This window comes from Equus caballus, chromosome 15 (genome assembly GCF_041296265.1).
Source record: "Equus caballus isolate H_3958 breed thoroughbred chromosome 15, TB-T2T, whole genome shotgun sequence".
Classification (NCBI taxonomy): Eukaryota; Metazoa; Chordata; class Mammalia; order Perissodactyla; family Equidae; genus Equus; species Equus caballus.
In genome coordinates this window covers 83180042-83203841 of record NC_091698.1, presented here as the reverse complement: position 1 = coordinate 83203841, position 23800 = coordinate 83180042, and the positions used below count along the sequence as shown (strand labels likewise).

Sequence of the window (23800 nt, the reverse complement as noted above, 5' to 3'; positions counted from 1 at the left end):
AGTAAGCTCCCACTAAGTGTCAGCTGGGCACTGGGGATGTGACTGAGAGGGCGCTGGGTGTCCACTCCCAGGAGCTCCCAGCCTGGCTGGGGAGTCACGGGGATGCAACTGTACCGCCCAGTGGAGCAGGACAGTGCTACCCCCAGGGAGCATCCAGTTCTGCCTGGGAGGCTGGGGAAGGCAGAGGTAGGATCTTTGTAGGTGGGGAAAGGATGGGCAAGAGCATTTAGACAAAGGCAGGTTAAGAACTCAGGAGGGCACAGAGAACCGTAGGCACATGGTGTGGAAGGGAACATCACGTGGCTTCACAGCACCATTATTCCCTCCCCCTTGTTGCTGTCCTCGTCCTTGTTTCTCTCGTCAGGAAATGATTGCACTTTCCTTGAAGAGTCCCTTTAGCCCACATGGACAGAATTTGGAGCCCACTGCGGCGTGAATCATGGATGTGCAGTTGTAGGTCCATGTGTGCTAGTGTGAGGACCCCCACACCTCATTCCTTGACTGAGCCCTTAACGGTGATTGTGTTTCCTTTCAGCCACCGAAACCCCTTAGTCCGGAAATGCACTGCCGAGCACCTCTCGACTGTCCTGGAGCAGATAGGCGCCGAGAAGCTTCTCTCAGGCACCAGGGACAGCACAGACATACTGGTGCACAACCTGGTGAGGCTGGCCCAGGACTCCAACCAGGACACCAGGTAAGGCAGGGCCAAGGGCCTGAGGCTGCTGACCCAGCCAGCCCAGAGCAGATAAGGCAAACAGCCAGCCCTGAGGGCCCTGGCCTGTGCAGCTCAGCTTCCCTGGGATCATGTGGAGGCACAGTCGAAAGGACAGATGGAGGGACTGTGTCCTTTCCTCACAGCTGCCATGCCCTCTCTCTCCACCGGCTTAGCCAGGCCTGGTCAGGGAATGGTCAGACTCCCCGCCTCCACTTCCTCACATTCCATTCCCTCGCTAGCCTTGCAGTCTTGCTCTTGTTCCTGTCCCACCCCAGCTCCATTCTCTGCAAGACCATTCATTCATTTTTTTCAAGAGATATTCAATAAGCATTCTTTTCATTATTATGGGTACAGAAGTGAATAAGAAAAATTAGGTCCCCTGCTGTCTTGGAGTTTACCTGGTGGTCAGGGTTAATGGATAATAAACAAATAATGATAATTTTAGATATAGATTATGGATATAGAAGAAAACCCAAAATGTGATGGAGAATGGGATGGGGGCTCCTGTACACCGAGAGTCGGGAGAGATTTTTCTAAAGAGTGACATTTGAGTTGACAACTGATTGGCTAGTAGGAGCCAGCTCTTTGAGGGTCTGGGGTGTGAGAGTCCCAGGCAAAGAAAATGGTGCCAAGGCACCCAGGATGGGAATAAGCTTGTGTTCAAGGAAGAGAAAGGCTGGGCTTGTGGAGCATCGTGAGTGAGGGGGAGTGGCAGGCAGTGAGGCAGAGAGTGGGCAGGGCTAGGCTGGGGAGGACCTCCCAGGCCATGGTTGGGAGTTGGGATTTTGGTTTGCATGTGATTAGAAGACATCGGAAGATTGTTTAGTAGGAGCATGAGGAAGTATTAGATGGTTTAAGCAGGACAGTGATAACATTTGATGGATTATCTTCAAAGGGTTGGGGTTCAGTTAATCACAGTGCTCAGTTCACTGCATATCATCACCATAGCAGTACAGCATCCCAAGCGATGCCTTCACATGGATGGTCTGAGGGTGCAGCCTGGAGTGATGCAAGGCATGCTTTTCTTCCCAGCCTCCTCACTGCAACAGTGTGCATGTAACATCTTCCTATGTGCCCTGGTGGAGCCCAGGGAGAATGTCTTTGGGAGTATGCCCAGGAGCAGGGCTGTGGTCAGGGGCACATGTCCACTTAAGCAGCCCAGGCATTGCCGGGAGCTCTCCTGCATGCCGCCCTCCTGCATGCCATGTCTCTCTGTCCCCCTCCTGCATGCTTTTCCCCTCTGCCCCCTCCTGCATGCCATGCCACTCTGTCCCCCTCCTGTGTGCTGTTCCTCTCTGCCCCCTCCTGCATGCTGTTCCCCTCTGTCCCCTCCTGCCTGCTGCCCCCCTCCTGCAGTGCCCGAAGTGCCTACATCCTCACCACCTTGCAGTCTCTGGATTTCTAATTTTTATTGATATAATGGGTAAAGTGCCAGCTCATTGTTGTCTCAGAGTGCATTTTTTCCTGATTACTAATGAGTTTGAATGTTTCTTTATATGCTTGCTAGCCTTTTTTTTAATTCTTTTGATTTAAAAAATAAAATCCCTCTGGCCACTCATTGGAGGATTGCTAGTGGGGAGAGGGGCCAGGATGGAGGAGGGACACCAGGTAGATGGCTGCCCCACAGTCCAGGCGAGAGGTGCTGGAGGCTAGCAGCAGGGAGAGAAGGGGGCGGATTGGGGTATATCTGAAGGCACAGCCAACAGGGTGTGGGTGGTGAGGCTTTCAAAGAGGAATCAAAGATGACTCAACTTTTAAACTGAACAACTGGATGAATGATAGTGCCATTTACCAAGATGAGGAATATTGGGGGAGGAAGCAGAGGGTTTGCTTTGTTGGTTTTGAATTGTTGGTGGGGGATGGAAATCGAGATCGAACCTCTCTCCACATCTAATATTCCTCTCCATTCTGACCCCTCTCTCACACTGGATGGCGTTGGCTACGCTTCATTTTCTTTCTGGGAACCCTCTGCTTCCCGGTTTCCATGGCACTGCACTCCCTGGTTCTCCCCATTCCTCTGTGGCCATTTGTCCACCCTGCCTGCCCTCGGAGAGTCATGAGACTTTCCCTAAGGGGTCTCATCACTTCCCATGGTTCCAGTCACAGCAGACTCTGGTGCTTCCCAGTGTCTCCCTCCAGACCAACCCTTCTCTGAGCATCAGTCCCCTATCTCTTTCTACAGGACCATCACCGGGATGTTCCACTGTCATCTTCTGTGCAGTGTCCCTAAATGAACTCATTACCTTCTCCCAAGCCTGCTTCTCTGGCTGTGTTCCTTCTATTGTTAACAGTAGCTATTATTTACTGAGTTGTCTAAGATACATATGGGGAATTTCATACTTCATCCATTCTAAGACACATATTTCCCCCCAGCTTTTACTATCTTACAGTCAGAGGCATCTCACAGTTGCTGTTGGCCAGGCAGCAGTTATGATGAGGATTTTACTATCTGCATGTTTGCAAACTTGGTCATGGTTGCTCAGAGTATAAACCTTTGAATTAAAGTTTGCATTGTAGGAACTACACCATGAGCTTCTCTTTGCTTGTTAGCCTTTTATGTTTATTTTAAGAAGTCACTGTGGATGCTCTGTGGAGAATTGTTGAGTTTAATTGCTGCTTAAAATGTCTTAGAAATATTACACTATTATTTGGCATTGAAATGAAAAGTTATTGTGTATGAGAAAAGGCATGGAAATAGAGTGATGGGGCATAAATTAGATAATAATGCAAATATTCATCATTGAAGGAATGACTGAAATTCCACATTTTGTTGCAAAGCAACCACCAAGTGCTTTCCCAACCTAAGGAAGGACAATACCCACAAGTAACATTACCTCTGTTTCTTTTTTTTCTTTAAAGTAAGATTTGTACTTTTTTCTCTTTTTTGAATTTCTTTTTTCTTTTTTTATTACAGTAACATTGGTTTATAACATTATATAAATTTCAGGTGTACATCATTATATTTTGTTTTCTGTGTAGATTACGTCATGTTGACCACTCAAAGACCAATTACAATCCATCACCACACACATGTGTCTAATCACCCCTGTCGCCCTCCTCCCTCCCCACTTCCCCTCTGGTAAGCACGGATCCAATCTCTGTCTCTATGTGATTGTTGTTGTTTTTGTCTTTTACTTATGAGTGAGATCATACGGTATTTGACTTTTGCCTTCTGACTTATTTCACTTAGTAAAGTACCCTCAATGTCCATCCATGTTGTTACAAATGGCCTATTTCATCATTTCTTATGGCTGAGTAGTATTCCATTGTGTATATATGCCACATCTTCTTTATCCATTCGTCCCTTGATGGGCACCTATGTTGCCTCCAAGTCTTGGTTTACATTCAGTTGTGAATAACGCTGCAGTAAACATAGGGGTGCATGTATCTTTATGCATTCGTGTTTTCATGTTCCTTGGATAAATATCCAGCAATGGAATAGCTGGATGGTATGGTAGTTCTATTCTTAATTTTTTGAGAAGTCTCCATGTTGTTTTCCATAGTGGCTGCACCAGTTTGCACTCTCACCAGCAGTGTGCAAGAGTTCCCTTTTCTCCACATCCTCTCCAACGCTGATTATTTCCTGTCTTGTTAATTATAGCCATTCTGATGGGAGTGAGGTGATATCTCATTGTAGTTTTGATTTGCGTTTCCCTGATAAATAGTGATGTTGAACATTTTTTCATATGTCTGTTGGCCATCTGTATATCTTCTTTGGAGAAATGTCTGTTCAGATCTTTTGTCCATTTTCTAACTGGGTTGTTAGTTTTTTTGTTGTTGAGATGTGTGAGTTCTTTATATATTTTGAATATTAAGCCCTTATCAGATATATTGTTTGCAAATATCTTCTTCCGAATTGTTAGGTTGTCTTTTCGTTTTGTTAATGATTTCCTTTGCTATGCAGAAGCTTTTAAGTTTGATGTAGTCTCATTTTTAAATTTTTTCTATTGTTTCTCTTGCCCGGACAGACATAGTACTTGAAAACAGAGTGCACTGCCTGTGTTTTCTTCTAGAAGTTTTATGGTTTCAGGTCTTACATTCAAGTCTTTAATCCATTTTGAGTTAATTTTTTGTGTGTGGTGTAAGATAATGGTCTACTTTCATTCTTTTGCGTGTGGCAGTCCAGTTTTCCCAACACCAATTATTGAAGAGACTTTCCTTTCTCAATTTTTGGCTTCTTTGTTGAAAATCAGCTGTCCATAGATTTGTGGGTTGTTACCTTTGTTTCTGAGATAACATGTCAAAGGGCTGCCTTCACACATGGGGCAGGGTCATTGAAGGCAGTTGAAGTTGCCAGTGTTTTCTTTTTATATTTTTCCTAAGTGGAAAATAAACTATGTTCATTTTATAATCAGTGGAGTCTTAGGTTGGGTGAAATATGATCGTTCTAGATGCTTCGTGCTCCACCTCCAGTCAGCCACCAAGTCCTGCAGTTACAACCTCCTTAGCAGCTCTTGGATCCGAGCACCCCTTCCTGTCCCCACTCTACTGCTGTGTTTCAGGCTTTCATCGTCTCGTGCCAGGACTATTATGATGGCCTCCTAACAGGTCCCCTGGCCCCTTGCTTGTCCCCAAAGATCCATTCTCCACACTGCCACCAGAGACATTTTGACTATAGCGCACATCTGATCCTTCCTCAGCTTCCCATTGTCTACATGTTAAAGCCCAACTCATTCACGTCTCCCTAAACAGGGTCCTACCTTCCTCTCCAGCCTATTCTCTTCCTGCGTCCAGTCCCTGCCCCCTATTCTCCAAGCACATGCCTGCTGACATGTCAGCCTGTCTTATGGACCCTGGAATGGCCTCCATCCTCTCACTTACTCCCTAATCCTGTCCCACTTGTGAACTCCTACTCATCTTTTGAGTTCCAACCCAAGGGTCACCTCTTCTATGAAGCCCTCCTTGATTCCCTCCCTAGACCACCACTGTTCACCAGATAGAGTTGACCACTCCCTCCTATACTGCCCCCTGTACCCTTCCTCAGACTTCTAAATGTCCCATGCTAGAAAAAAGTGAAGTACATTTTGGAATAGCCATCAAACAGAATATTATGTAGCCATTAAAAAGGATGACATGGGAAGATAATTAATGATAAAGTGAAAAAAGCTGGGTGAAAGTTGTATATACATTCTGATATCAACTAAAATGTAAATGCATTGAAAAAAGACTAAAAGAAAATATGTAAAAATTTAATAGTGGATTTCTCTTGGGATTATGGATGATGTTTATTCTTTTATGAATCTAGTTTTTAACTAGGTAGGTATTACTGTCCTAATTAGAAAAAGTATTAAAAACTCTCTTACCATAATTGGAAAAATTATGTAAAGCTTTATGCAAGGTATGTTTTTGATGCATTTCTGTGGCTGTTTCTTCAGCTTGCTCTTTCTCCCATGGCAGGTTTTATGGCCGGAAGATGGTGAATATCTTGATGTCCAACACGAAGTTTGATGCGTTTCTGAAGCAGTCCCTCCCATCTCACGACTTGCGGAAGGTCATGGCAGCCATTAAACAGCGGGTGAGTGGCGAGGTGTGGGTGGGTCTGGGTGGGGTCACAGCTGAGCCTGGCAGCCCTTGCTCCACTCGGGGAGGGGGGAGCGTGTACCAGAGGCTTTCATTTCCTCCTTGACTCCTGACAGGTGGGATCTCCTTCCCCCTGTGCTCGACCTGGTTCTGCCCCTCACTACCTGTGTCGCTCAAGCATCCCTGGGCCTCTGCGCCTTCATCTGTTAAATGGGGATCTTGACCCCTGACCCTACTACCACTGCTCTGGAAGGCTCTGAAGCTCTCCCAGGAGGGAGTAGAGATTTCTCTTGTTATGATCTAGGCTGGAGTGTCTGGCAGTTCCCCAGAGGCCACCCGTTTTGGCTCATCTTCTGTGTGTATTTTTCAAGGGACTAGAAGATGGTGAGGACCTTCCATCTGCCAAGGGCCGCAAGGTGTCAAGGAGCCTGGTGGTGTGTGAGAATGGGCTGCCCGGCGAGCTCGGGTATGGCTGCTCTTGTCTCTCTGGGGCTCCACCTCCAAGACTGTGACAGAGATGTTCTGCTTGCTGTGGGCCAGGAGTGGCTCTGGGAGGGCGTGTGGGTCTGGGCTACAGCTGAGACCTAGTTGCGTCTGCAGAACTCATGAATGAACATTCATTTCTGGAATGTGTTCCCCCACCCAAATCTGGAGAGACCAAATGCCGGGATCTGGAGCATCTGCCAGTGGAAGTGGGTTCCTGCAGTCTCGCCTGAGTGGGTGCCATTCCACTGGTACAGGTGGGGCATGTTGTTGGTCAGGCTAACTGTGTGAGCTCAGTGTTTCTCCGCTCACTTAAGGCAGCAGATCCTTTCACCATCAGAGAGGCCAGCCTGGGACTAATTTAGATACAGAGCTGGGACCAAGGCAGATGAGAAGGAATGGGCTGAGGGGCTGGATGGGGGCAGCTCGGAGCTTGAAACCAAGCCAGAATCTGATGGTCGCTCCTGTGCCTAAAACTTAAAACTCTTCCACAGTGTCCCTGGAGGTCCACATCTGAACTCCTTAGCAGGGCACCCACGGAACTCCCCGCCCCCACCTCTTCAAGGGTAACTTCCTGCCTCTCTCCCATGCAGCCTCTCTCAGCTAGACCAGGGCGACTCCCGTTCCCTGCCTCTCCATGCACTCTCTACCTACTGAGCCTTTGCTCATGCTGTGCCTTTGCCTTGTGCTGTGCCATCTGAACCTAGAATGTGCCTGTTTATTTTGTAAAATTGGGATCACCCGTCACCCTCTTTCAGAAGCTCTGTCTCTGACACTCTGTGTCCCCATGTCCTCCGGGTGGACAAGTTGCCCCTGTTCTTCAGTCCTCTCTCAGCCCCTTGACTTACCCTTCTCCCATTGGTTTGTGAGTGCCTTAGAGCAGAGACTGTGTCTCTCATCTCATTGTTCTCGGTGCCCAGCACAGCTCTTGGCGCTCAGTTGGCAAAGAGCGTGGAATGTGGGAATGAAGGACAGAATGAATGATGTTTGGGCTCTGTGGTGTGGGACCCAGGTGTAGGGCATGAGCTCATAGACCCAGGCTCTGAGCTAGGTTGGGGGATAGGATTTCTGTGTCGATCTGCCCTCATGCTGGTTGGAAGGGGCCAGGGGGACACAACGGGCATGTGATCCTGGCACAAGAGAACAGTGCTTCTTAACATTTCCCTAGTTACTAGAGGAGTGTGAGCAGGTCCTGGACAACCAGGGGTCAAGATGCAGGCACCTAGCAGGATCTTCCCTACTCCTAGATCTTTTTGTGGATTCCCTACTTCCTCACTGCAAGCTTTTTCTCCTATGTTTCACATGTCTTCTGAAAAGAGAAAAAAAGGCAGGAAGAGAGAGCCCTGCCCCCTGACAAGGGGATGGGGCTCTAGGCAGCCGTATTCCATATTCCTCTAGGCAACCCTGAGGAAAAGGGAATTCCAGAGTCCCCAGGGCCAGTGTTCCCAAGCAGCAAGTGAAGAAGCTGGGGGTGGGCTAAGCTGCAGGTGACACTCCCGTCTCAGGCCCACCTGTCTGTGTGAGGGGGCATGGGACAAGAGATGTGCCCACCCCTTGGGGCTGCCTGGATCAGATGCTCCTTCCACATAGGCTCAGTTCCAATGGCCCGCGGCTGGCTGGGCTGCGCTCCTCCATGCGAGGTGGCTTGGAGACGGTAGAGCAGCTGCGGGAGCTGACACGGCTGCTGGAGGCCAAGGAGTACCAGTCACGGATGGAAGGTGTGGGACGGCTCCTGGAGCACTGCAAGGCCAAGCCAGAGCTCATCACCGCCAACCTGGTCCAGGTGAGCACTGCCCCACGGCTGCCTTCCTGCCTGTCTGTCCCTGGGGGTGCAACTTCAGTTTGGAAAACTCGGAACAGGGTTAGACCTTGTGTCAGACCCCTCAGGGTAAAGGGAGCCCAACCAGCACTTGCTGTCCAGTTGCCTTGGTAATGCCACAAGACTACTGGGAAGTGGCCAAAGGGGCGAGGGCACTGCCTCTGCCAGAGATGGCTCAGGGATGTCCTGGGCATCTCTCGCCCCTCTAGCAGATTTATGGGGAGGAGGGCAGAGGTGGAAGATGCTGGGGCTGGGGGCCGCTCCTGGTCTAGCTATGCACATTTTGTTTGGGAGGCAGAGCGTGTGGTTGACAAGACAACTGGGTCAGTATGGCTGGACAGGCAGGTTAGGAGCGGGCACAGGCTTTCACAGGCTGGAAGCAGGGCAGATGTCTGCTCCTTCCAGGAGCGAGGCTGCTGACAGTCAAGCCACATAGCAGAGTAGTCAAGACACAGGCTTAAAGTCAGCAAACCTGGGTTTCCATCCAAATTTCTTACTAGCTGTGTGATCTGGGGCAAGTCATTTAACCTCTTTCAGCCTCCGTTTTTCTTTTGTTTTCTTTTGTTTTTAATGTGAAGTGAGCATGAGAACACCTGCCTCTCGGGTTGTTAAGATCACCTCACGAAACAGAGAGGGCAGAGTATCCAGCATGATACTCTAGGGCTGTGCACACAATGGGTGCCCAATATGTGCTCATTCCTCCCTCTTACCCCCTCCTCTTTTGAGAGGGGAGCTCTTCATCATTGGGAATATTTGGGCATAGGTTGGATGACCCCTGTCACAACGCAGGAGGAATCCTTGCCCAGGATGGATGGTTGATCTGTGGGACTCCTGCCCAGCCTGGGTTCCCATGGGCTCTTGGTTTCTGTTCCCTCAATAGGTCTTTGATGCTTTCACCCCAAGGCTTCAGGATTCCAACAAGAAAGTGAACCAATGGGCTCTGGAGTCCCTCGCCAAGATGATTCCCCTCCTGAAAGAGAGCTTACAACCTATGCTGCTCTCCATCATCGTCGCTGTTGCAGACAACCTCAACTCCAAGAACTCAGGGATTTACGCTGCCGCGGCGACTGCCCTGGATGCAATGATTGAGAGTCTGGGTGAGCCTCCCGCCGCGGCCCTCTCTTGGCACTGGGAGGCAGCTGGCTCCCTTCCTAGTTCTTCCCTAGCGTGGGCCCACCCTTCCTGCCTGGGACTCAGCAGCGCAGTGAAAGGCACTGGTTGGCTGTCAGGCTGAAGGTTACCTGAGAGGCTGCATAGGGCAGGGGTCGGCAGCCCAGGGCCTCTGAGGTTCTTGGTTTGCAGGCTTTTCCACGTCACATTGACCCATGTGTCTTAGATGGTAAGAAGTGGAGGAGATGTGGAGATGATCTAGTCTTTCCTCCTCATAGTACATGTGACGGAGATGACTCACCCAGGGTGACACAGCACCATGGTGAGTGAGCCAACAGGGCACTGACGGAAAAACAGGTCAGGATTGCCAGGAAGGACTGGGGAAGAGTTGTCAGCAATTTTTTCAGTTGCAGAGATGGTAGCAGTGGATGTGGCTTGTATGGGGATCAGGCAGGATGCTGGGGAGACCGCAGGGCCAGCCTGTTGGAGAGGACAAGGCTAATGGGCTGGCTACCTTGATTGTCTGGCACAGGAGTCTGGCCAGGACCCCATTGTCTTTTTTGAGCATTGGATGGATGAGAGTTCCCTTTTAGGAAGATTGTTTGGGGCCAGGGCTTGGGGTGGAAGGGATTTGGGGTGAGGAGTGGGGAGTGAGCATGGAGTGGAGATTGGGGGAGGAATGAAAAGAAAAAAAGGAGGGAGCTATGGGGGAGACATCAGGAAAGGCAAGAGCTCCTCAGATCCTCGTGTGCTTTGCAGCATCACACCTTGGTTCTTGAACGTTAGGTGGAATTTTTGGTGCATCTACTTCTGTTCTCCATTCCTTTCATAGATGATGAGGAAGTGATATTTGCTGTATCTAGTACATAGACTGAAGTGCAAGTTCAAAACCTCAGGTGTGAGTGAGAATGTAGTACATGAGTAGACTTATGTCCAGACCAGTAGAACCATGAGTTTTCACAAACCAGTCTTGCCTCAACATGAGAAACTTATGATCTGAGACCCGCCCTTGCTTGCCTTGTCACCGTATGGACCAATGAGCACAGAGCAGCGTCCTGCCTTTAGGATGCACAGAGCTTCCCCATGGTGAGGCTGAAAACACCGCCTGGCACACATCCCTCCTCCCCATCCCTGTACCCTGGCCTGAGCCCAGCTGCCTGGGGCTGGGACGGCAGCTGTGTCCTTGGCTGGAGCCTCTAGGAGAAGTTTCAGTTACAAATCAAAGGCCTGGTCAGGCCCTTCTCCGCCTCTTGAGTTCATAAATATTGTCAATTTCCTCTCTTCATCTCAGAGGGGATTTATGATTTGCTGAGTGTGTTGCTGTAGAACAAACAATATAAATCCAGCTCTAAATGACGGCTTGTTCTCAGTGCGGCTCTGGGTAAGTGAGATTGCTGTTGCCAGTAACCAAGGCTCTTGGTAAATCACCAGTGGCCCTGGATTTATTGGGAAAACCTGCACCAAGCAAAATAGTCCTTAGATATTTGAAGAGGATAAACACCCTTGTCTGGGAGAGAGCTTTTAACTCTTCCCTCTCCAGGCGTTTCAGGTCCCCTTCGTGCCGTTGCGCCGGCCTCCTTGAGTATGCTGGAGCTCTGGGGCTTTGGGCTCCAGAATCTGCTGTCTCACGTTGTTCCAAGACTCAGGACCCCTCTACTTGGGGCCCTGTTGTACCCACCTGGGCTGGACACCCTGGAAAGCAGGCCTGGAGATGGCCTGCTTTTGTGATCTGCCCACACCTAGAGGCAGGTTGCAGCTTACAAGAAGATGCCTATAGTTCTCCTTCCTCCTGGGACACGGCCCCCTCTGGTCCCTCAGCTGGAGGATCTGGTGCGGGGAGAATGGAGACAGGTGTGAGGGGTACTGTCTTCCTCTCTGATCCTAGGGTCAGCGCTGGCCTGGAATAGAATGCGATTGGTCTCACAGGGATGGATAGAGCCCAGAAATCCCCTGGCAAACGGCCCCTCTGGGGTCCCAAGTGTGAATAACGGGGTCTTGGCTCCAGGTCATTTTGAGCAGGTGTGTCAGGGGGCTCTCGAGGCCACGTGGCTTTGCCGTGAGCCATACCCTCTCGGTCCAACCAGCAACATCGGTTTTGGAAGTTTTCTTAACTATGAAGTAACGAGCTGATTTCTATATCCACAAAGAACACAACTGGAGGGATTCCGTTTGCCAACAAGAATCCATCACTGCCAGGGGGAGCCAAGGGTAGAATCACGCTCTCTCTGAGAATGGTTCTCATCTGCCTGGAATGGTGTGAGCCTGGCCTGCAGAGGGAAACATGGATGCAAGTAACTACACTTCCCACTGTCCCAGGGGAGTGGGTGGTAGAAGCAGAGGCTGGGACAGGTGTGACAGAAGAGAAGGGGTGTCAATCTTCCTTCCCATATCACCCAGGCTGAGCCTGGTGGCTTTAGTCAACCCTTAGCACCCTGAGGCCCCTTCTGGAAGTGGTGTGGAGCCACTGAGCAGAGAGAGCTTTCTCCCAAGCCTACTTCTTCATGCCCCACCGGGGAGTCTGGGCTCCAGGATGGAGAGGAACTGTGAAGTGCTGTGAAGCACTTAAAGGTGGAGAGTCACAAAGCAATGGCTCAACATGTTACTGTTTGTTTCATGCTCGATTGGGGTGGGGGGCAAGTGGATCAAGAACACAGCCAGGACATCTGCTGGCACGAAGTCCAGATCACACAGCCAAACTGGGAAGTTGGTCTTCTTAGGCGATCTCTTAAGAGCCCTCTTGATTCTGGAACTCATGATAAAGTTGACTCATCAGCCACCACATCTCTTCTAGCTCCTTGGTTTTCCCTAGGGCGAGTGGGGCAGGTGGTGTGTTGGGTGAGAGAGCAGGTGGGGATTTCTGCCCACGTCCCCGTTTTAGGAGGCGGTGAGGAAGGAGACATGTTGGCCACCTTGCTCCCTGACCTCTGCCCTTTGTCACTGCCTGCCTCAGGGCCTCTCCAGGGCTGAGCCTGGAGTGGTATCCTTTCTACTCAGCACCAAGACCTTCTGATTTCAGGGGAGTTATTCTGGGGTTCAAGGCAGTTCCTGAGCAGACTGGCTGGTTCTGACTCTGGGCTCTGTTACTGGGTCAGTTACAGAAGAAACTTCACTAATGAAAACATCAGGCTGCTGACAGCTCACCCACTCCTGGCCAGACTGTGTGCCAAAAGGAGTTCTCTTAATTTAGCGCAGCCCCTGGCCGGTGCTGGAGAGAGCAGATAAGCTTGGAAATGGGCGGCTTCGCATCTACTTTTGACTTTAAATTCATTACCTTATATAAATCTTAGGACCAACATTATATTGTTAACGGAATTTAAAAATTCATCTTCGGTGCCCCTCTCATATACCAACTGCTTAAAAATGTCTCTGTCTTCCATTTTCTGTCTGCATGAATACAGATTTCCCTGGTTAAAAAGCATAATGTAAATACTTTTTTGACTTTGCTTCTTTCATTTAAAACTCCTCAGTTTCTCATGCTATTATGCAGTCTTTCTAATTAACTTGAAAATATCAAGTTTACTTTCCACCACTGTAAAAGTCATACTTATTAATTATTGAGAAAATGGAAAATACAAAGCATTTGGAAGGGGAAAAAAACTCATTTATAAAGAAAAACCTCCCAACTCCTGAAAGAAATTATTAACATTTGGCATTTTTCATTTTAGATATTTTTTCTGTGCATGTTGGTGTACAGAGTCATGGTTATATCACACATTTAAATTTGCATCCTGCTCTTAAACAAAGCAGAGCATGCTGGGCCAGCTCCCGTGGCCTAGTGGTTAAGTTTGGTGCACTCTGCTTTGGTGGCCTGGGTTTGGTTCCCAGGCATGGACCTACACCACTCATCTCCCAGTGGCCATGCTGTGGTGGCAGCTCACAAACAAACAACAAAAAGAGGGAAGATTGGCAATGGATGTGAGCTCAGATGAGTCTTCCTCTGCAAAAAAAAAAAAAAAAAAAAATGCAGAGCATGAGTATTTGCATATAATTACACACAAGTCACTTGCGACAGCTCTGCCCCACGCTATACCATAGCTTGCATTTTTCTGCTGAGGTGGGTCATTCCTGGTTTTCCTGTGATGAACAGACCTAGTTTTGGTGGCCGCGGAGAATTCGGCTGTGTGACATCGTAACTTACTGAGTCCTGAGGTTGTTCTTGGGAGTCCAGTTTGACTCCAGTTTCTTTGCTGTCACTGTCCCCACTACCGTAGTTTTTATGCTTTCTGAAAAGCTCTTCTCTGGCTTCCCAGTAGCTTGGGATGATGTGGCCTGGTGGGCTCAGGGCTTGGCTGAATGGGACGGGTGCAGCCCCCTAGACCTCTGCTGCATTGTAGAGGGGGAGGCGAGGCCCGAGGAGGACAGGCTGCCTGGCCTGCCAGCTGGTGGCTGTTTTCTCTCCACTGCACGGCTTTGCTCACCTTTGGCGTGGCAGCGCTGTGGCCAGCCGGGGCTTCCTTGTGCTGCAGCCTGTGAAGAGGAGGCTTTGCATGCCCTAGACGAGGCTCATGGAGCATGGGTGTCAAGGTTTCAAAAGTTAGATCCCAGCCTCTTATTTGATCTCTCCACTGTGAAGCTTGCTGGGCTTTCAGAGCATTTTAGGGTGATAATAATAATAGTAGCAATAATAGCTGATACTGACATCATAATTATATGTTTGAGGCACTTTCCTGAGCATTATGTCAACTCGCTTAATTCTCACAGCAGCTCTGTGAGGAAGGTCCCAGTTTTATCTCCATTTTATAGATGAGGAAACTGAGGCTGAGAGGATAAGTGACATTCACACTAAGATGTGGAAGAGCCAGGATTCAATCTAGGCGATTCAGTCCTTCCATCCGGGACCCCGAGTGCACACCCTTAACCACCGTACGATACCGCCTTCCATGAATCCTGGGTGAGACCTGGAAGGTGAGCCTTCACTGTGAAAGTGGTCAGAGGAAGGGAAGCCAGCTCCCTGGGGCATGTGCCCGGGTGTGTAAACCAGCATGGGCAACCACTGTCTCTGCTTTAATGTTACCCTGTGCCCTGCAAACATTTATTGAGCACCTGTGGTGTGCCAGGCAGTGTGGGAACATGGTCTGGCCCAAAAGTCTGCTAGATGTGCATTTTCAAATATTCTCCAAGTTCTTCACCTCTCTCTGCATCCAAGAGGCTGTGTCAGTGGCCAGGAGTGGGGAGGTCCGGCTGCGTCCAAAGAATGTCCTGGATTGAGTATTGTGGGGGAGACCAAGCAGAGAAAAGTCCTCATTCTCAGAGGCAAGCTCATGGCTAATGATGGGCATGGGACAAATAGAAGCACCTGGAAACAATAATGCATAAAACCTCTTCTTATACAACTACAGCTTTACCAAGACACTCTGAGACTGATTCTTGCTAACTGCAGTATTCTAGAGGCTGGCACCTCTTCTATCTTCCAGAGCAAATTACTTTATAGACTCTTGCCTTATGGATGGAGCTGTTGCAAGCAGCAGAGATGTACGTGTGTACATGTTCCTGTCTATATCCTTCCAGGCCTCAGGAAGAGAGCAGGAGGAGCAGGAATTAGCTTTTAGCTAGAACGGTCGGCTGATGGGAGAAGCAAAGCTTTGATTGCACATCTATGGGGATGCTGGCACTCTGTGCTGGGCGATTGAAGGAACTTGGAAAAAGTGGAACCTGTCTAAAAAGACTGGTGTCACCTCCCAGGGCCCCAGGGGCTGGCTGTGGTAACGCCCCTCACCTCGCTGACAGGTGCAAGCAGGCCCCAAGCCACGGCCCTGAAAAATGCATTTTCTTACTTGTCCCGCCTCCCACTGAATTATGCTGTGATTGCTGTGGTTGCAAACTGTTGAGAGCTGGGTGTGCCGGGTGCCTTCACAGGCCACGGCAGAGGCCACCTGGAGGTCAGAGGAGAGCAATCCGACCTCAGGTGTATTTCCCAGGTTAGCGCACTTTTCCCAGGTGAGGGGTCGCTTTCCTTGCCTCGCATGTCTGTGTGAGGAATGCGGGACTTCCAGTTTAATGGTTTGAGAAACCAGGAGATGTCAGCTGGACTGGGGAGGAATGAGCACGTTCTAAATTCAGTACCTGTGGGATCCTGCTGGAGTCGACTTTAGAAATACAGTCAAAAAATGCCAGAGAGCCTCTTTATCCCGAAACATCACCTGTGATTTCACCTTTAGTGGTTCGTCGCTGATAAATGCTCCTTCAGAATCCAAGTGGGGAGCGCTCATCCCCAGGCTTCACCATGGGTGTGGCTGGGAGCAGGGAGAGCTGGAGTGCGGGGCGCGTATGGGGGAGCTGGGACAATAAACAAAGATGAAAACTCCCTCTTTTCCCTAAGCCTCGTGAAAGGTGAATGGGGGCATGTGGGGGATCAACTTTGCTGTCTTTATTTGTGTGTCATCTGGGCCTGGGTCTCACACAGTGGGGTTGTATATAAACTATTGAGAGATGATATGTGCCCCCCAACCTGCAAGCTCCTTCCTCTGACCCTACCAGAACCAGCCAGGTACTTCTGCTCCTGATAGGGAGACAGCCATCCTGGTTTGCCAGGGCCTGAGAGGTTTCCCGGGAAGTGGACTCAGTGCTGAAACGGGGAAGGTCTGGGCAGACCGAGACGAGTTGGTCAGGCTCGCTCCTGAACCCCAGGCTCTTGGTTACAGGAGCATGGCACTTCCCACCCTGGGTTAGGGTTCACTTTTAAGTGTCTGTCTCCTCGTGAAAGGAGTCCCTTAGAGGGGAAGAGGAGGAGGAGGAGCGGGTCTTATTTGGTTTCTAGCTGCATGCCTATTACAAAGAGATATCAGCAAATGTTCAGTGTAGAAATAGCTGGCCATCTGGCTGTGGGGAATTCTATTGCTTAGAGCATAAGTTCAGGCTTTGAGGAGAGCCATAGTTTCTGAATCCTGACCCCAGCCCTTTACTGACCTTTGGTGTGACCATGGCTCAGTGCCTCAGCTTCCCCTAAAAATGTATCTACATATCCACATCTATATTCATGTATCTATCTATCTCTTTCATCCATCTATCTGTCTATCTAGCTATCAATCATCTATCATCAATCACCTATCTATCAATCATCTATCTATCTACCTATCTATCTGTCATTAATCACCTGTCTCTATCTATTTATCTATCTACCCTCTTTTGCCCCAAAGCTCACAGCAATTTTGAGGAAGCACAGACAGTATGAACCAGATCTGTGGGAGTAAATGAGGTCCATTTGGAAGCCAGTTTAACTATGCTAAGCCACTCGATCTTCCCCAAACACCCCATGTACATTCACTTTTTAAGTAGCCCAATTGTGACCTGGAAAAATTAATTCAGCTCCCAGAAGGGCCTCCTCACATAGGTGTTGTGGGTACCTGGCACAGCATCACGGCCACTGATGCTCTCCATCTCTTCCAGACAACCTTTGCCTCCTACAAGCATTTGCTGGGCGGGTGCGTTTCCTGAGTGGCCGTGCGGTGCTTGATGTCACAGAACGCCTGTCAGGTGAGCACCCCCACACCCCGCCCCCACCCCTGCCTCCTAGTCAATCTCGGTTCCTCTCTCCTGGCATGTGGTTGAACTACCCACTTATCTTAGACCAGAAATAATCACAGACCATTTAAAAATTTTGATAATCTGCTTTTTAAAGATAATCCTCACATTGCTAGAATACAGTCTTGGTTTTTGGTCAAAATAAGGCATGTTCATACATAACCAAAATAGTATGGATTTCTTCGTCTTTGCAAACAGGACTTCCACTAGACCAGAGGGCACTTTTGTGTGAATCAGAAAAAGCTGCTCTTCCAGACAGATGCTGCCTTGTGGGTGCCTGGCTTGGTCAGCAGCAGTACTGTCTTAAGAATTAGATAAAGTTGCCCCTTCTTCGACTTGCACAGCCTGGCAAGAGAGCATGCCCTGGATTTCAACCCCGCTTAAGCCCTCGGCCAGGTGCCTGGGACTGCGTTACGTGGAGATGGGGCCTCACCCTGAATCTGTTCTGCCTTGTTCAAGCTTCAGCCAAGGAAAGCTTGCTCCAGGACTGTGTCTTAAGGATGAGGCTCAAGTGATTTCATTCCGGGGCTGAGCGGCTCTTGAGGTGGCAGCATGGAAAGGACACAGGCTTTTGCGTGGACGGAGCCATTTGCTACCTGTCGACTGTGACCTTGGGCAGGTTACTTAACTTGGTTTTATCATTTTTCTTACTTGCTAAAAGCCTTCTCCCCTGTCTTAGGAAGGTCCTGTCCAGGAAGGAGGCAGAAAGACTCAGTTCGTTCTCTAGACTCCCAGAGGCCCTCCTAAAATGCGGGTGGATCATGCCACCCCCCTGCTTAAATCCTTGCACAGCCCCCAAGCAGTCTTCAGGATGGCGTCCAGGCTCCTTGGAGTGGCCCACGAGGCCCGTTGCTGCCTGGACCTCTAGGCTCTGCCCTGTAACCTCCGTCCCCTATTATATGCACTGGATCATTTAATGCTCATAACAACCCCACAAGGAGGGTGTGGGTTCCATGATTATCCCTTTTGTACAAAGAAGGAAAATGGAGGTCAGAAAGGTTAAGTGCCCAAGGTCCCTTGGCAAGTAATCCAGGATCTGTCCCCAGGAGACTGCTGCAGAGGCACGCCCTCACGCTCTGTGCTAAGCTGCCTCTCCCTGAGCGGCCCTGCCTTTGCTTCTGGGTGCCAGTGTGCTGCCCTCCTCACCTCCTCACAGCGGCTAAGGCTAATCTCCCATCCTCTCACCTTCCCCTACCCACAGGCTCCCGGCCTGCACAGCCCTTCTCCACCCTCCTTCCTCCACCTGGTGGGTGCCCACTTGGTTCTGACATCACCTCCTCTGTCTCTGTTCTCCCAGCCCTCTGGCCTGAGGTTCCACATGGTGCCAGCCTCAGTCCATTGGCCCACCCAGGGCCTCGCGGTGTCGGCCCTCAGAGGGTGCTCAGCACACGTTGTCTGGCTGGGAGCATCAGTCCCGCTCCCCCGCCACCCCGTCTCTTGCTCCTGGCCTTGCCTCTGTGTCCTGGTTCTCTTACCGAAACCAAAGTGGGTTCCCTCCTGGCGAGTTAAATCAGACTCTCCAGCAGAAGTAGTTGTCTCACAAAGTAAAGTATATTTGCAACAAATAGGAGACCATGAGGACTCATTTCCAAAGTCATGGCGACCCCGAACAAAGGGAAGCAGGGACCTTTTATTTCGGATGGGGAATAATGAATATTCAAAAGGGAGAGGTGGGTATTCGCTTGTGCAGGCTCAGTTGGAAAACATGCTTCCACATACACTGCAGGTTATGGTGATAAGGCCTAAGCTCCTCCTGGAGAGGTGATCTTAGCATTAAAAATAAGGCAAAGGTCACAGGTGTAGCTCTCTGGTGAGGCTTGGTCTGGTTCAGGGTGGTTGGTGATAGCATCTCCTTAACATAACAAAAGGAAAACACTTTGGAAAAACAATTAAATGCTTCCAAACACCCGCTTGAGTTCCTGGGGGCGGGGGCAACTTGTGGGTGACAGTTCCATCCTCCCAGCGTCCCTGGAATGACCCCTTACCTCCCATCCAGGTGCCAGGCCTTCCCCAAGAAGTTGGGGCAAGTGAGGCGGGGCTGGGGGCCGTGATGCAGCCACAGTGCCGTGACGTGGGTGCCCTGGGATGGGAATGGGCCCACATAACTGAGACCCTCCTGGGTACCAGACAAGAAACACTTTCTATTGCTCAAAATTAGCATTTTCTGGGTGAAACCCTTACCTGTCCTAGTATAGGTAATTTATGGGGCCCAGAGGCGGGCGGGTACTTCATTTTAGATTATCCATTTGCTGTAAATACTTTCCATCTATTTCCAAGAGATCCCAAAGCAAGAGTTTCTACATAGTTCTTCTGTTAATTTGGTGTCAGCCAGGAACAGAGAAGAAAATTTCAATTGACACAAGCTGGGAACTAATCATAGCACAGCTTAACAGGAGCAAATCTTGGCTAATTACTTCAGCTGCCTTTTAAGCTTGCGTTTAATGGGGTTTTCTTCCTCATGATGACTCCCAGGAGGGCCACTGCTGCTTCTGCCAGTTTGAAAGGCCCACCGCTGTCAGCCAGGTGACGGCCCCCTCCCTGGCCCTGGGGGCTGGGCAGCTGATGCCTCACTGATGGGAGGGAGAGCGTTCAGGTGCCAAATGTGGTGTCTCTGGAGGAGAAGTGGGCAGGGTCAGGTGAAACCCTTGCCCTTTGCTGGGGGCAGGGGAGCCCTGCCAGGGCCCGGTTTTTGAGAAAGTTCTTCCCTTTGTTTGCAGCTGAGTTTCCATGGAGATTTAGGAAAACTCTGAGTTGCAGTTGTTCGGCATAGGTGGCTAATCAGAGTTATTGGTTTTCTTTAGGTTCCTTCTGACTGTCTCCCTCTTATCTCCACTTCTCCTTCCCTCTCTCTCCCCCTCCCCACTCCCTCCCGCCTCTTTTGGAGCTCACTGGGTGGCTTTCCTGTGATGGTGCCCTCCCTTTGCAGCCTGTTTCCAGCACAAGGAAGTAACTCTCACCTCTTTGTCCCACTTCATGAAGCTGCTGAGGCGGCTGGGTTGGGTGTAGTCCTGCCCTCCCCAGTAACAAGGACTGCCTTTATTTCTGAGGGCTGTGTGACACTTGGGCAGCCTCAAGGGAAGCCCCACAGTGTGGGGTGCAGGCACCCTGAGGCCTGAAAGACAACGTACACCTTCTGCAGGAAATGGCACTGAGAGCATCAGGCTGAGCTGGAGGGGGGGGGAGGTCATCTTCTCTGGTTCTCTATCGTCCTCAACTGGCTCTGAAATCAGAGGGGCCCCGTGGGGCTCCTGCTGGAAGATATCCTGGGGGAATGGATGATGTTAAGCTAATGAGGGAAGGACAAATTGGGGGTTTCACTAAAAATAAAACAAAACTTCAGACTAGCCTCTGAAATGCGGAACCCCTAGAGGTTTGGGACAGCGAGAGGTGGAGAGAGCATGGGTTTCGGAGGCAGGCATGGCCTCTGACCTCTGCCGTTGTTGGCTGTGCGGTCTTGGGCAAGCTCCGTGATCCCTGAGAATTGGTTTCCTCCTCTGTGAAGTGGACGAGTGTCCGCCTCTCAGGTGCTGTGAGAATGAAATGGAGTCACGCTGCAAAGCTCTGAGCCCCAGACTCAGGGCGCAGGCAATGCTGGTTTCCTGGGGGTGTCTCGGCCCAGGGAACCTTCCAGTTTCTTGGCCCCATAAATAAATACAGCGCTGCTCTCAGCGTCATTTGCCTTCAGCAGCACTTATCCTTTGGCAAGATGACAGCAGAGTGCAAGGGTTACACAGCAGGCCTCGTTAGCACAAAGGCACTTAGAGTAACACAGCCATGGCTGGAGGCAGGAGCAGCCCCTCCGAAGCGACTTGGGATAGCCTTGATGTGGCTTTGACATTGGGGGCAACCCCGGTGTCTACCCTGCGGTGGAGGGCTGGCTGGCAGATTTAGCCTACTTCTGGCTGTTCTGGGGTTTGGAGAAGATGGGGGCCTTGTGACCAGATTTGGGGGCTTCATCACTGGGAGGAAGGGTCTGTGCAGAGCTCGACGCTTTACAAAGCACGTCCTCGCCTCCTGGATTCCTGCTGGTCTTCTTGTGAGCTTTGGCATCCAGACACTGGGGAGGCCACGGGTCTCTCATCTCCTGTTGGCTGTTTATTTTCCAGAATGCTCATTTGAGAGAGTCTTGACTTCTCTCCCTAGTAGGTTTTCTCCTTGTGAACTCTCATAGGTGGTAATGTGGATTAAATCAATGCTAGTACTGGCTACCTAAATAGTCACTTCATGTACATTTATTATCTAATCTCTAACAATCTCTAAAGTTTGGTTCGGGATTATCATCCTTACTTAACAGATTAGGGAACAGGCTCAGAAAGGTTGGGTGGCTTTCTCAAGCTCACACAGCTAGTAAATAGCAGAGGCAGGATTGAAATCCAGGTGTGTGTCCCTCTTTCCTCTCCCCTGGGCTGCAGGGACTGCTTATGACTGTCACGGGCCTTCAGCACTCTTGCCTTTCTTCCATTAAAAAAAAAATTAAAAATTATAGGTTTTTTTATGACTGGTTGGCATAAACATGAATATAAACCAGGCTGGATATCTTCATATTTTCTTCTTCTGATGTTAAAAGAAATTAAAACATTTCCAAGGGCTCCTAAACATGTCGTGAGCCCTAGGGAGTGTGTCTAATGGATTAGTCAGCACTGCTGGGCTGCTTTCCCTTTGAGGGACAGAGTCGGTGTCCAAAGAGAGGGCAGTGGGAGAGGGAGAGTGCCTGACTCAAGTATCTCTCCCCTTTTTCTGCCCCATAGTGCTGGTGGCCTCGGTTTACCCCCGAAAGCCCCAGGCCGTGGAGCGCCACGTGCTTCCGGTCCTCTGGTACTTCCTGAACAACATGCTCGGGAGCCGCATCCTGCCTGGGCTCGGTGGCAACGTCCGCACTGTGGTGTGCCGGCTGGCCAGGAGCCTCCGGGGGCAGATGGGCTCCCGGCTGCAGGACTTGGCCGCCGGCCAGCCAAAGCAAGTCCTCAAAACACTCCAGGACCTCTTACACACGGAATCCCTGTGAGGCAGCTCTGAGATCGCCGACCAAGGGCTGGAACCTGACAGCAAGAAGACTGGCAGCTCTCGCCCGTTTCGGCTGGATTCGAGATGGATCTGCAGTGGGCAATCACTATTTCTAATCTTATTTTATTTTTATGATGGAATAATCTCCTGGTCTACTTTCCCTTAGAGTTCCAGATGTACATAGTATATTTTGAAGTAGAAATAAAAGAATTACTTATTTTTCTAAGGTTTTATTATCTTGTACTTTTTTAACCTCAGAGAATTTTCCAGTAAATAGGTTTGTGACAAAGAAAACAAAACATGACAACAGCAAAACCAGCTGCAGATGATACTGAGATGAAAACTTAGGGAGAAAAAGCGTAGCACAGAGCCACGGGTGGCAGACCATTTTGGGGCTGAAGCTCCCAGCTGTGAGCAGCTCAACAAGCCCCTCTTGACCCAGAGTCCCTGAGTTGGTCATTCAGATCCAGTCCATTTGCTACGAGCCTGATTTGAGGTACGTGTAGCAGACGTCCCCGGGGGCATGGCGCTTCTGCCTTACAAAATCTTCAGTGAAGTGTCTGTTGGTCCCACGGGAACCTTCTAAGGGGATCTGTCTGGCTTATCAAAAGGCAAGGAGAGTTTGACATTTGCATTACTAAAAACCTTCTCTGGAAGCTGGCTTTTTGGCTAGCTCTGAAGAGGACTAGACGACGTTTCACACTTGAAATAGCAGAAATGAAAGCGCGTGGTAGAGCAGAAAGTGCTACACGCATGCAGCCATCAAGCGGCAGGGGGGCTCTGAAGTTGCATGGTTACTCTGGCTGGGCCGATCATGGAGCTGGAGAGCTGTGTTGGATGCAGGATGGGCCAGGACCTGAGGAAGCTGAGAGAAGGCCTTGCCCACTGATAGAGCAGCCAGAGAAATGGGGCCCTGGCAGTGAGAAGGGGACATCTGGGGCTTGGGCTATGGACACCATAGGGGTGGCTCTGTTTTGCCTGGGGCCAGTGGCAGGTTGACAATGGTGTGACCAGAAAGAATGAGAACTCAGGTCATTACCTCAAACACCCGGGTAAGGTGAAGGCTGAAAGGGCAACATCCCAGTCCCGGCTGAGGAGGCCAGACCCACAGCAACACTCGGGAGCAGATCCAGGTAGCCGAGGCTTCATGCCAGCAAGTTTCTGGCAGCCCCACCAGTGGGCCGCTCTCCACCGTCACCCACCCCCTGGTATCACGTGAGTTGCACATCACTGTTCTGAGCTTCTGGGGAGTTCCGCCCACAGCAGGCTAGGAAGCCCCAAATCGACTCACTTATATATTTCCAAACCCCTTGGGTGCCCCTGGCTGAAGTAGCCGCTTTTCCATCCTGCCTGTGTTGCCAGGTGTAACTAGGTCACCCGCCCCCAATGCCCTGGCATGAGGTTGGGCATGGCACAATTATCTTGGGACCTGGGCTTTTAATAGGTGGCTTAAGTGTGACTTTGGGTAATTCCAGCCCCGGTGTGAGCTGCTTCTCACCTAATTGTGACCCCAGCAGGGGCTTCTCCACTGCTACCCTGTCCTGTGTTGATTCTGACTGAACCAGGTTAAAGGCCTCTTGATGGGAGCCGTCAAAGATCCCCAAAAAGCTGATTGTAAACATTCGTAA

General features: G+C 50.1%; 1 protein-coding gene across 7 annotated transcripts in view; it reads left to right on the top strand.

Moving 5' to 3' along the window:
- The window catches only part of TOGARAM2 (TOG array regulator of axonemal microtubules 2), a 63691-nt gene extending 41293 nt beyond the window's left edge, over positions 1-22398 (top strand). For 3 of the 7 annotated variants that reach the window (XM_070235636.1, XM_070235635.1, XM_014731233.3), the window contains 7 exons: positions 536-694; positions 6113-6230; positions 6607-6701; positions 8309-8501; positions 9418-9634; positions 17034-17120; positions 21917-22398. In XM_070235636.1, coding sequence (XP_070091737.1) covers positions 536-694; positions 6113-6230; positions 6607-6701; positions 8309-8501; positions 9418-9634; positions 17034-17120; positions 21917-22173 — 1126 coding nt within the window. In that variant the 3' untranslated portion in view covers positions 22174-22398. Of the gene's footprint in view, positions 1-535; positions 695-6112; positions 6231-6606; positions 6702-7212; positions 7285-8308; positions 8502-9417; positions 9635-17033; positions 17121-21916 lie in introns of all 7 variants that reach the window. The other 4 variants (XM_070235634.1, XM_023619309.2, XR_002800239.2 and 1 more) reach the window with 3 other exon arrangements.
- The last annotated feature ends 1402 nt before the right edge of the window (positions 22399-23800 follow it).